This window comes from Pithys albifrons, chromosome 15 (genome assembly GCF_047495875.1).
Source record: "Pithys albifrons albifrons isolate INPA30051 chromosome 15, PitAlb_v1, whole genome shotgun sequence".
NCBI lineage: Eukaryota > Metazoa > Chordata > Aves > Passeriformes > Thamnophilidae > Pithys > Pithys albifrons.
This window is the reverse complement of record NC_092472.1, coordinates 3,740,022-3,752,686: the sequence shown is the minus strand read 5'-3', so window position 1 is coordinate 3,752,686 and position 12,665 is coordinate 3,740,022. Positions and strand designations below refer to the sequence as shown.

The following is a 12,665-nucleotide window of genomic DNA, read 5'->3' as shown; positions in this document are numbered from 1 at the left end:
TTTTGGGTGGAGTGGGATGGGAATGGTGTAATAACTATTTTAATTTGAAAAATTCTTTGCAGTCAGAAAACATTAAACCAGGCCTGTGGAGTAATACCTGTTTCCCAAACTTTTGGTTTTGGGCTTCAGGCCTGGATTTATCCTTATTCCTCTGATAGGATTATTATTTTTTGTTTAATTAATTTTTCAGAGGTGTGAGTTGAGACTTTAGGACGGGTAACAAAGCTGCCAGTTGAAAAATAGAGGGGTTTTACTGTTGTATTATAGTTAATTGAACGTTCAGCTCTTGGTCAGACGTTGGCAGCTGGTTCTGAGTAGCTGATTTTGTGGCATGTTTGTGAACAAGTTGTAACTAATAGTGCATGTGGCTGGACTCTAATCCAGTGTCTCTGCGTTTCTTTTGTGTGACTTCCCTACTAACCCGACTGATGAACGAACGTGCACTGAAGGAATTGGTAAATTGTCCACTGCCGATGGCAAAGCCTTCGCAGATCCCGAGGTTCTCCGGAGACTGACGTCGTCCGTCAGCTGCGCGCTGGACGAGGCGGCGGCGGCGCTGACACGGATGAGGGCCGAGAACAACCACACCACGGGACAAGTGGACAAGTACGTACCGAGCCCCCCAGTTTCACAGCTGTGGTGTTTGTGGAATGAAAAGACCCTGTGTCCAGTCAGGTGATAGAGAGGGATGTTTATTCCAGGCCCAAGCACAGGGGGGAAGCTCCTCCAAAAACATGTGCCCCTGGCTGAGTTAACAAGGGGTTCATATGCAAGTAATTACACATATTCATTATTTCTTCATGCATAACCATTAGTTTGTTAGAGCAGGCAGGGTTATTATAATGAGTCTCAGGAACTGATTTCCATTTTTTCTGCCCCGTGCTGCTCCTTCTTGCACTTTTCCTCCTGAGAATTTGGGGCAGGGATCCCTGGTGGTCTCTGGGGATGAAGTCAGGCATCTTCCTCCTGTGAACTTTCTACCTTTTGCTCAAAACTCCTTCAAACAGACTTGTTGGCAACTGTACCTGGTCTAATTGGGCATATCTTGTTCTTTTGACATGTTTTCTGATTTATCTTCGTTTCATGGGGTATCCTGGTTGTTTTATTGGTCCAAGAGGCTCTGGGGCCTCTTGGTGTGGCACCTTCAAGGACACCTTGTGAGTTTTACTGCATGTTATACAGTGAAATTCACACTACTAAGCAAATTCTATGATAGGTATATCAAGTAATAAAAGCATAAGTAAAATAAGAAAATAAGCATCATCATCCTAAGTAAATAAGCATAAATCATCATCCTAAGTAAATAAGTCCTAAGTAAATAAGCGTAAGCAAAATAAGCATAAACAAAATAAGCAGAAGTAGAATAACCATAAGCCCAAAGTAAATTAAGCATAGCCCCCCCCCCCGACCTCTCCCCCTCATCAGACCCCCACACCTCCCAGTTTCTCAACTGCAGCATGTGAGTTTGTGGGGTTTATTTCAGGTTGTCTTAGTTTTAGGGAAAACCAAAATGTTATCAAAAAAGCAGAGGAGAGGATTCCTCCACAATAATCATGTCATTCCTTATTAAATTTAAGAAAAAGGAACTTTAATTAGTGACTTATTTTGAGGGAAAAAGCCAAAATGTTATCAAAAAACAGAGGAGAGGATTCCTCCACAATAAGCACGTCACTCCTCATTAAATTTATGAAAAAGGAACTTTAATTAAAAATGGATATAAGAAGGATAACTGTTCTTAGCTACTATATATATATACACATATGTATGTATATAGATATAACTGTATAGATACAGATATCCATACAGATATAGATATAACTGTAAACAGACCAGAGCAAACTACTCCCCCAGCACCAAAGGTTAAAACAAAAGAGAACAACCCCCAAACACTGGTTGCTCCTGGAGCAGTTCTGTTATGGACAGTGTCAGTGTCACACCTGGGCTGGCTGCGAGGGGAATTCTCAGTCTTTCCCCAACGAGGCACAGGCAAGGGGTGAACGCTCAGTGAACTCTCTCTCTTTCCTTGTCCTTTGTTTCAAATGAAGAAGGAAAAGCTGGGAGTGGAGAAATGGTGATAATTGTCAGGAATCTCCTTGCAGTCTAAGTTGGTCCCCAGGAAGAAGAAAAAAGGTCTACAGTGTGTCCTGAAGCAGCTGTGTCTCTTCTCTCTCTCTGAAGCTCAGGGTGCCCAGAGATGGAGGGGGGAAAGCAAAGAGCAGAGCCAGAAAAAGAGCTCTCACCAGCAAGCAGTGGCTCTTTTTCTGCAGTAGCCCCACGAGTCAAGCCAGCACACAGGGAAAACACCTCTCCCCACCCCCAGCTGCTGGGGCTCTGTTTTCTCACCTCCATCCCACCATTCAGCTGGAATCTGAAAGTCATCAGCCATGTCTTGTCCTCAGTCCTGGCACTCCAAGCTCAAACCTTTGTGTTGTCATGGTGAGAAAAGTTCTCTGAGGGGCTCCTCCCAACACCACCTTCCTGTGTCTGAACCTTTAACACAGGTTCAGGTAATTTTATAGGTAGTACTTGGTAATGTATCTGCTCCACAACCAGCAGAACAAAGGGTTGAGTCTGGAGGTGTAACTGCTGTGCCATCAGCATATTGGCTTCACAGACTGAGAGGAAAGTACAAAAAAAGTTACTTTTTACCATCCTGCTCTTTCTGTGTACCAGACAGAGGTTTTACAGAATATTCTGAGTTGGACACAAGGATCCTCAAGTCCAGCCCTTAAGTGAATGGCCCCTACAGGAACTGAACCCACAGCACTGGTGTTACCAGCACCATGCTCTGACCAGCTGAGCTAATCTCAGGGTCAGACAGTTGATGTCTTTTTCAAAATACTGTTAAATTATTAGATATAGAAGATGGGGTGATTGCTCTCTAAGTACTGCCTCAGCATACTTTGTTGGAAATTAGTGAATCTAAGTCATTGTGTTAGAAGTGGAAAGGGAACCCTTACACTTACAGGGCAGTGAGGTTTTTTCCTCAGGATCTTGCTCAGGAACTTATGGGAAAATTAACCTGTGTTATCTGATAACTTGGTAACTGATAATGAGAAGAGCCTGTAACTCCTGTGATGACAGAACTGCAGGTTTGTTTTTTGTCATCAAAAATTTTCTTCCACCTTGGTGATTTCAAAGCATCCCCAGGAGTCCTGGTGTGTTTTCTGCTCGTATAAGTGATGCAGATAGTTCCAAAACTGTTGGGATGATGTGGCTGCTTATTCTGTTGAACTTCAGACCTGGAACCAAAAACTGGAATTCTTTAAGTTTCCTTCCAAGCAGATGTTCTCTTGAAATTCAGGCTTGGGATTTGTAAAACCAAGTGCTTAGAGTAAGGCCAGCAGTCTCAAAATGTAGATACAAATATAGAGCAAACACAGTTTCATTTTCTCACTGAATTACTTGTGGATCAAAATTTGGGGACGTGAAAATATGCTGGGAAAGCTTCACATGGAAAGGAAGCACACAAGAGGTGGAAGCAGGCCAGGTGGGTCATGGGAGCTACTGAGACAATGTCCAAGCACACAGGGATGTGATTAGGAAAGATAGAGCCCGTCTGGAATTGAATCTGGCAAGGGATAGGAAGGGCAGCAAGATATACAAGTGTGGGAAAGGAGATGTGGGAGGATGTGGGCCTGCCTCAGAATGCAACAGGGGACCCAGTGACAGGGAATAAATACTGGCTTTGCCTTGAGCTTTACTGGTCAGGAATCCCAAGCTCCTGAGATGAGTGGGAAGGCCTGGACTAAGGAAGGCTTGGCCTGGATTAGTGTCAGGTCAGGGAGCATTTGAGGAGGTTGGACACAGTCCAGTGGACAAGTTCATGGGACATGATAATATGCACCTATGAGGACTGAAAGAACAGTTGTCTTTGATGTTAGACCTCTTTGTTTTAGGTACAGAAAAAGATACAAAGGAGAGGCAACTTGGTTTGAAATAAATTGAAGCTCAGTTGACCTTTTAGTTCCTTTCCTAGGTCTGAGGGGGAGCAGAGATTCTCTCCAGAGGTTAGTGATGGTTAAAATCATTATTATAGACTTCTATAAAATTATAGACTTGTGAGCTGTTTGATGTCAAGAACCTGGAGCTTATCTTGTCTTTTCCTTCTAACTCATAGCTTGTAATTACCTCTTACAGATTTATTCTTCTTAAGGATGAGTTAGTAGTGTAGGATTTGTGTAGGATTTGTGTTGTCACTGCTGTTTAAAAAAACAGGCACTTGAGTTGGCTGATTTCATCTGTCTGAAAACTTCTGTAATGTGCTTTTAATAGTGCATGAAAGGAAACACAGTATACTTTTGTAAGGCTCCTTTCTTCCTCTAAGGTGACATTAGGTAATGTAAGACTTTTTCTTATGAAAACTGGTCTTTTCCAGTTTAAAAAAAAAAAGCTTTAGGCTAGTGCAGGAAAGAAAACAGTCCCACAACAGGAGGGACAAGGGGCAGACATTTGTCTGGGTGGAATATTCATATTAATGGTCTCTGATATTTGGCAGCTTGACTTTTGGCTTGGCTCCTGCAGTCAGCACTTTGTCATGGTTGTGGCTTCTGTGTGTCTGGCATTCCCCAAAGTGGGAATAACATCAGAGGGTTTGCTCCTGTATCTTGCAAACACCACAATGGCCCAGCTCTGACCATTCTCCTCTCTGTGTCTGGTCTGTATGAGAGGGATTGTGAGATAATACCTGTCCTGGGTTGAGCAAAACGCCAACTGTCCAGGACAGAGTGAAAAGGGTTCCTCCTCCCCCCAGCCAGCTAAGGGAAAAGGAAGAGGGAGAGGAAAAAAACCCCCTCAAACTAGGTTTATGCTGAAACAAACTACATGTATTTATACAGAAAAAAAAAGAAAATTAGGAGAAAACTACAATATAACACACACTTACACAAGTTACAAATATATAACAAGGAATAACTTCCCACTCCCCAATTAATACAAAGCAAAGTCTATTACACTAAATCTGTAAGTACTCTGAGAGACACATACCAAGAAACAGAAAGAGTAACAACAAAAAATGTTTCTACTTCCCTGAATGCAAACAAAATGCAAGCAGAGGCATCAGGGGCAGGAGCAAGGCCTGCTCCAAGACAGAAGCTGGATCACGTCCGGCTTGTGCCTGGGCCATGGCAGAACTGACTAAGCCACTCCCACACACTGGATTTTACACCCTTTGAGATGATGTAGTATGGTATGGAATACAATATTATTGGCTGGAAGAAGTCAGCTGTGAGCTGGCTCAGCCCAGCTCAAGTCAGCTGACAATTTCTGGCCTGGTCTGAACTTTAACACCTAACTTCTTGGCCTACTTGGCTAAACCCATACCAGTACCTGATGAGGACAAGAGCTAATTTGGACACAGGGGAGGTCTTTATCTCCATTTCACCCATGGAAATAATGTATGTATATATATCCTTTAATAAAAAAAATTTATCAGTAAGGTGTATTTTTGAGTAAAGCTTAGCACTAATGTCATGAGCCTTCTCCCAAAGGCTTTGCCCTTGCCCAGGGGAGCTGCCCACCTGCTGCAGGTGCATCTTGAGCTGACTCTGTGGTGTCTCTGCAGCCGCAGTTTGGCCGAGGCGTGTTCCGATGGGGATGTCAATGCTGTCCGGAAGCTGCTGGATGAAGGACGAAGTGTAAATGAACACACTGAAGAAGGGGAGAGTCTCCTCTGCTTGGCCTGTTCAGCAGGATATTATGAATTGGCACAAGTAAGTAACAAATACAATCAGAACTAAACCTTTGTGAAGCATTGTCTGAGGGGCGTCTTTGATAGGTAAACATTTCAGTTATTCTGGTTATTGTATTTTTTATTATTTAGAATATAGGTCTGTACAGCTTATTATGGGTTTCCAGTTATTGATTTTTCTTTAGTGGAAAATGCAGTCATATGTGCCTTTAGGTTGAAGGGACTTGTCTGAGGAATGAATCTTATGTTTTATGTTGCATCTACTTTTCTGGCATTGTTCTAGAGGCAGTTCAGCTGTTCCGCCAAGCAAGGGGATCTAAAATAGTAACAAACCCAAATGCTACAATTGGTTCCCTTCTAAAAACTCATGTGTCAGTCACACAATCCTTTTTTTAAAACACATTTTTATCAACATGGCATTAATTTCTGTTAATTTGGGACTATATTAGTTCTCTATCTAAGGGCAGAATTTGTGCTGCCTTGAAGATTTTTAGTTCTCAGGAAGTGCCCAGCTTTGTGTTGTGGTGATCCTTCCCCTGTACTCTGCATTAGTGAGGCCACACCTTGAGTGTTGTGTTCAGTTCTGGGCCCCTCAGTTCAGGAAAGATCTTGAGGGGCTGGAGCAGGGCCGGAGAAGAGCAAGGAGGTTGGAGAAGGGAGTGGAGAACAAGTGCTGTGGGCAGAGGCTGAGGGAGCTGGGGGTGTTCAGCCTGGAGAAGAGGAGGCTCAGAGGTGACCTCAGCACTGTCTGGAACTGCCTGAAGGGAAGTTGTAGCCAGGTGGGGGTTGGTCTCTTCTCCCAGGCACTCAGCAATAGGACAAGGGGGCACGATGGGCTCAAGCTCTGCCAGAGGAAATTGAAGCTGGAGATCAGCAAAAACTACTTTGCAGAGAGAGTGCTCAGGCATTGGCATGGGCTGCCCAGAGAGGGGGTGGATTCCCCATCCCTGGAGGTTTTTCAGCTGAGCTTGGCCATGGCACTGAGTGCCATGATCTGGTGAAGGGACTGGAGTTGGACCAAGGGTTGGACTTGATGATCTGGGAGGTCTTTTCTAACCCAATCCATTCTGTGATTCTATGAATGTGGCACTGAGTGAGAATCCACCACGTCTTGATCCAACCCCACTGTGATCACTCCGTGCCCTGGGCTGGTGATCACAGTGGGGGTTGGATCAAGGGTCGTACTTGCTGATCTCAGAGGTCTTTTCCAACCCAATCCATTCCATGACTCTGTGATCAGGGGACAGGGAGAGAACTGCTCATCTGTGAGCTTGACCCAGTGGGTGCTCTGGTCATTAACGCCAGTGGCAGTTTATGTGCTATCGTTCTGGTCAGGGCATTGCCCTGTGGCAGCTCAGAGCAAGAGGCTGGTGTTGTTACAATTCACTGACAGCAGTGCACGTTCCCCAGGTGCTGCTGGCGATGCACGCCAACGTCGAGGATCGGGGCAACAAGGGCGACATCACCCCCCTGATGGCAGCGGCCAGCGGAGGCTACGTGGACATTGTCAAACTGCTCCTTGTGCACTGTGCAGATGTCAATGCACAGTCCTCCACAGGTAACTGGGAGCAGCAGCACAGCTGGTCAGACTGGCACACCAGGCATGCAGCTCTGGTTTTGTTTGATACTTCCATTCACAGGAAAATGTGTCAGAAACTTAAGAATGGACCAGATCCACGGTGGATGTGTTTGGAGTCTTAACTGGCCATTATTAGAGGTGGTTTTTAACTTAAACTCTAATGGAAGGCAGTGCTCCTGTGAAAAGCACTGTGGTGTTGGGTAACCCCAAAAATGTTTGAAATGGGGTTTTTCTCATTGATATAATCCAAAATTACCCAGTAAGGTGACCATGGGACACATGCAATCCAGACCAGTTATTTCTCTCTGGTACTTTTTACTAATGAGGAGCTACAATTCTTTGAACACTGGATGTTGTCTACATTGCTGGTGCTTGACCACAGCTTAACTAACCTTGCTGAGAGCATCAACCTGCAGCTGGATTGTGTTAATATTAAGACAGAATTTAAACTTTGTTCAAATTTTTAAAAACTTCATGTCTCTGAATTATGAAATGGTATGTTTAGCCATACTAAGCAAACTTGACCTTAAAATTGACTGTAGCATTTAAAACCTGTGCCATGTGTGGTTCCCACTTGCAGTACCAGAACTGGAAATGGTGCTGTGGTGGGAAGGGCTCTCATGCAAACCCCTCCTGTGCAGGGAACACGGCGCTCACGTACGCCTGCGCCGGGGGCTTCGTGGACATCGTCAAGGTGCTACTGAAAGCTGGTGCTAACATAGAAGACCACAATGAGAATGGACACACCCCCCTGATGGAAGCAGCCAGTGCTGGGCATGTTGAGGTTGCAAGAGTATTGCTGGAATATGGTGCAGGAATCAACACTCACTCCAACGAGTTCAAAGAAAGTGCACTTACACTTGCATGCTATAAAGGTATTGCCTCTTGCTTTGATTTGTATTGTTTGAATGTGTTTGCTGGGAGTCATCTGACAACAAGGCAGCAAGGCTGGGGAAGGGACTGGAGCACAAGTGCTGTGGGGAGAGGCTGAGGGAGCTGGGGGTGTTCAGCCTGGAGAAGAGGAGGCTCAGAGGTGACCTCAGCACTGTCTGGAACTCCCTGAAGGGAAGTTGTGGCCAGGTAGGGGTTGGTCTCTTCTCCCAGGCACTCAGCAATAGGACAAGGGGGCACGATGGGCTCAAGCTCTGCCAGGGGAAATTGAAGTTGGAGATGAGAAACAAATTCTTTGCAGAGAGAGTGCTCAGGCATTGGAATGGGCTGCCCAGAGAGGGAGTGGATTCCCCATCCCTGGAGGTTTTTAAGGTGAGGTTGGCCGTGGCACTGAGTGCCATGATCTGGTAAAGGGACTGGAGCTGGACCAAGGGTTGGACTTGATGATCTTGGAGGTCTTTTCCAACCCAATCCATTCTGTGATTCTATGATCTAACTAAAGCTTCCAGCCATACTTGGAATATTTTCTTAGTTTTGGAATACTGGGCTTTGCTTTTAAACTCAGTGTGAGGAAGTGCTCATCCATTGTGAGGAGGTGTTAAGTCTGTGCTTGTGTCCTGATGTGGTGGACATGTATTTGACATGTTGCAGATGAAAACTTTTAACTGGCTGTGTCCGAGCTGGTGCTTTGGCACACTGCCACTCCCCCTTCCCCCACTACCACATTCCCTATTTTGTTCACATTCTCCTCACCAATGGTCTGTGAATTCTGACAGCATCTCTGTTGGCTCTTCGTAAAATGTGAATTTGGACTGAGTGGTCCTGGAATACCTGATGAGATGAAAATGCCACCATTATTACTGGTGTCTTTACCTTCAGTGTAATTTTGGAGGATGTCTGTGAATTCTTGTGGATTATGAACTTTTAGGGACTTCTGACTGGATTTCTTTTGCTATTTAAAGCTCCTATATAAAGTAATAGTGCAATGGTAATCCAGTGTGCTTCCAGGCTTTGTTTTTCAACAATTGTTTTTGTACAAATACAAACTCTGAGGATGTGGATTACTGTCATAGTAACTTCAGGCTTTGCCTTTGTGGTTAGAATTGGAGGACACATACTGTGTATAACCTGGGTGTGAACTTGCACCTGGATTTGTCATGGCTTTCCTGCAGCATATGGTAGTTCCCAACCACCTTACAGAGAAATTTCAGTAATAATACTCATGGATATGCTGGAGCATCAGTCTTGTTTCTTGTCACCTAAAACTTAAAGAGTGATGGCATGTAAAATCTTCTTTGACACAATATTTGAACCACCTTGTTTTCCTGTCAGTTTATGTAAGACTAAGTCTTGCCTTGGAGGGGGATGCTCATTGAGATGATAAAAACTTTTAAGGGGCAAAGTCTAAGATGACATGAGCTGTAATGGAATTGAAACAAAGTTTTGGTAAAGTTCAGTAGAAGCTTTCAAAAATAGTGTCAGCTGAGCAGTGTCTTTGGAAGAGGCTGTTTGAAGGTGCTGCCTGGTTTGCATTGGTACTTTTTAGAGTATTTTAAAAAGCACAGGTTTGCCAAAGTGTAAAGACTGTAATAGCAAACTATGAAAATCTGAACTGTTTCATTCAGCATATTGTCTGTACTACTAAAAGTTGGTAATGTGCAATGCTTATTTATTTTAATGTGTTTCATTTGAAGGCCATTTAGATATGGTTCGTTTTCTGCTTGAAGCCGGAGCTGATCAAGAACACAAAACAGATGAGATGCACACGGCGCTGATGGAGGCCTGCATGGTAAATATCTGTGTTTGCCCTGCTCCCTCCTCGGGGAGAGCAATGCAAGGGCTGATAAAGTAAAGAGAACCTTTGGTAGCAACTGGGGGCTGCAAGGGAGGGTGTGTGTTGTTATTGTAAGAAAACCTTTACTGTGGCTCCCACAGCTTCTCAGTCCAACTTCTCACAAGATAAAAATACTGTAATTTTGGGGGGATTGATGTGTTGTTTTAAATGCTCCCTGTATGAAGTGATTAGTCTGCAGGGCAGTGAATTAGTGGGTTGAGCTCAAGTCACTGGTTGTTTTTTAAAGCATAAGGGTTGCATTTCCACCTTTGACTTTATAAATAAAATCTCTCAGAGTATCATGGAATGAGCCTTCCAGATGTGCACTGGGCTGGATGACTCATGCTTTACACTTGTTCTTCCACCACTGCATGAAGTGTGTTGCATGAGGAGATGACTTGCTCTCTTGTAGGTTTCTGTAAATGGGGTTCTGAGTTTTTTCTTTTTACCTGCAGTTTTATTTTCAAAAGTAATTTATATCCTGAGCAGTTCATAATTTCAAAGCATCCTTTGAGTAAAAAATTTTCAGTCCAAAAGCATCATCTTAATAAAGAGGGTACTGTTGTGTCAGAACATGCCTGTGACCATTTTTGCCCACACCTTGAGTGACCTTTTATCTGCTCTTCAAGCTGGGGAACTTCTTTGAACAAATGAAACAAGGACCTTGTTTCCATAGGAAGCCCAGGGAAGAGAGGGAAACTGAATTTGCTCCCAGGAGCCTTGGAAGACAGGCTGTAGTGTTCCTCCAGGCTCCTGAGAGCTGGAGGATCAAGTGTTCTTTCAGTGCAGTTGTGAGGTGATGATGCAAGAGACCAAGGTCAGATTATAACATCCTGAGCTCTGTCCAAGTCTTCCAATAGTGAGCTGTAATTGTATCCCTGAATAGTCTTCCCTGTAGCAGAGCCTGCTGCCAGTAAGGAATTCAGAAGGACACAGTTGCAGTCGGTGTGTGCTATCCCCTGAAGGAGATTGCAGCATGGCTACATCCTACAGGTTCAATCAGCCCACTGTTCTGCTTAGATTGGGGGTTTTGTTGCCTTTTGTTTTTAGCTTTCCTGGTGAAACAGAGCACTGGCTGGACTTGGAGGCTGTGAAGTGCCTCCCTTGGGGAAGGCAGTTGGGAGGTTTGCCTGCGTGATTTTAGCTCTTAGGTGTTTCAATTAGGTGTTCTGACATTACAGAGTGTGTATTGACCTGTAAAAGCAACAGAGAGGAAACTGGGCCTTTGAAGTCCTAACTCCATAACAAGGAATTTGCTCCTTGTCACCATTTGGCTGTACCCTTGGAGAAGGGAAGAATCCACCAAGTTGCTGTGACTGTCCCCGGCCTTCTCTTTGTTCCATGTGGTGCCTGTGGCAGGTACAGGGCGCTGGGATGCCTGTCCTCTGATCCCCAGTTCCCTGGAAGTGCCACAGGGCTGTGGTGTGTGCTGGGCTGGACAGTGCCACACTCAGGGCAAATGAGGTGGCTGTGGGCTCTTGGCCAGCTTGTGAGGACAGCAGCCTGTGTTTAATGTGCAGCCTTGACTGGTGTTTATCTTGGGTTATGGATGACCTGCTTCATGGTCAGCTTACGTATTGATGGGAGTTACATGTGGGATCTCCCTTGTGCCCCCTTTTCTGGAGCTCTGTGTTATTTGTTTGAGTTACTGTCTGACAATTCAGGTGAGATCAGAGTGGGGAACTGGTAGTTTGTTTGAAGTTGCTGCTGTTAATACAAAAGAAATTCTTTAATTTGGGGAATTAGTAGAAGTCTGAGCTTTACAATTTTATTTTTGTCTGTAGAAGCCATGAATCAACTACAAAGGAAAAGGAAACTTTTTTTGTGATGCTTGTTTTGAGGTTTAGTTGTGGAGACCCTGAGATCAGCTCAGTTGGTTCAAACTTGGTTGTAATAATGCCAAGGTCATGGGTTCAATCCCCTGTGTGGGCCATTGACTTCAGAGTTGGACTCGATGATCCTTGTGGGTCCCTTCCAACTCAGAATAGTCTGTGATTCTGATTCTATTACTTATGGTACTTGTTTGCTGTCTGTATTACTGTGGTGTGCCAGGGGTTATGCTGGATATTTAAGATAGTCTTATCCCATAACTCTTTAGAAAGAAAAAAACCCCAAGATATATCTAACTCTTTCTTCCTCATACATTTAAACCTAAATCAGATGTAGGTAGAAACCTAAATGTCAATTAAATCCAAGTATTACACTGACTGTCATAGCTGAACCATCATAAGTAAAGGACACTATCTTTTTAGGATTATTTTCAGACCCAGTGTGATTGTGTTTTGAACTGCAGCCTCAGGTGAGTTCCCCTGTGCCTGACTGCTGTGCTGGCCTTTGCTCTGCAGGACGGGCACGTGGAGGTGGCGCGTTTGCTGTTGGACAGCGGGGCCCAGGTGAACATGCCCGCGGATTCCTTCGAGTCCCCCCTCACTCTGGCTGCCTGTGGGGGGCACGTGGAACTGGCAGCTCTCCTGATCGAGCGCGGAGCCAACCTGGAGGAGGTCAATGATGAGGGGTACACTCCTCTGATGGAAGCTGCCCGGGAAGGCCACGAGGAGATGGTGGCCTTGCTGCTGGCACAAGGTGAGATCTGTGGTGACAGAGCTCGTTGTGAAGGACACAGCGTGATCCTTTGCCATCAGGTTTTCTGTGCCCATTGCTCTGGGGCTGTC

The 12,665-nt window shown here is 44.8% G+C and overlaps 1 protein-coding gene across 14 annotated transcripts in view; it reads left to right on the top strand.

Moving 5' to 3' along the window:
- The window catches only part of ANKHD1 (ankyrin repeat and KH domain containing 1), a 120,023-nt gene that overhangs the window by 46,183 nt on the left and 61,175 nt on the right, over nucleotides 1-12,665 (top strand). For all 14 annotated transcript variants that reach the window (XM_071570496.1, XM_071570495.1, XM_071570491.1 and 11 more), the window contains exons 3-8: nucleotides 450-606; nucleotides 5,564-5,711; nucleotides 7,100-7,247; nucleotides 7,910-8,143; nucleotides 9,854-9,948; nucleotides 12,339-12,576. In XM_071570496.1, coding sequence (XP_071426597.1) covers nucleotides 450-606; nucleotides 5,564-5,711; nucleotides 7,100-7,247; nucleotides 7,910-8,143; nucleotides 9,854-9,948; nucleotides 12,339-12,576 — 1,020 coding nt within the window. The remainder of the gene's footprint in view (nucleotides 1-449; nucleotides 607-5,563; nucleotides 5,712-7,099; nucleotides 7,248-7,909; nucleotides 8,144-9,853; nucleotides 9,949-12,338; nucleotides 12,577-12,665) is intronic.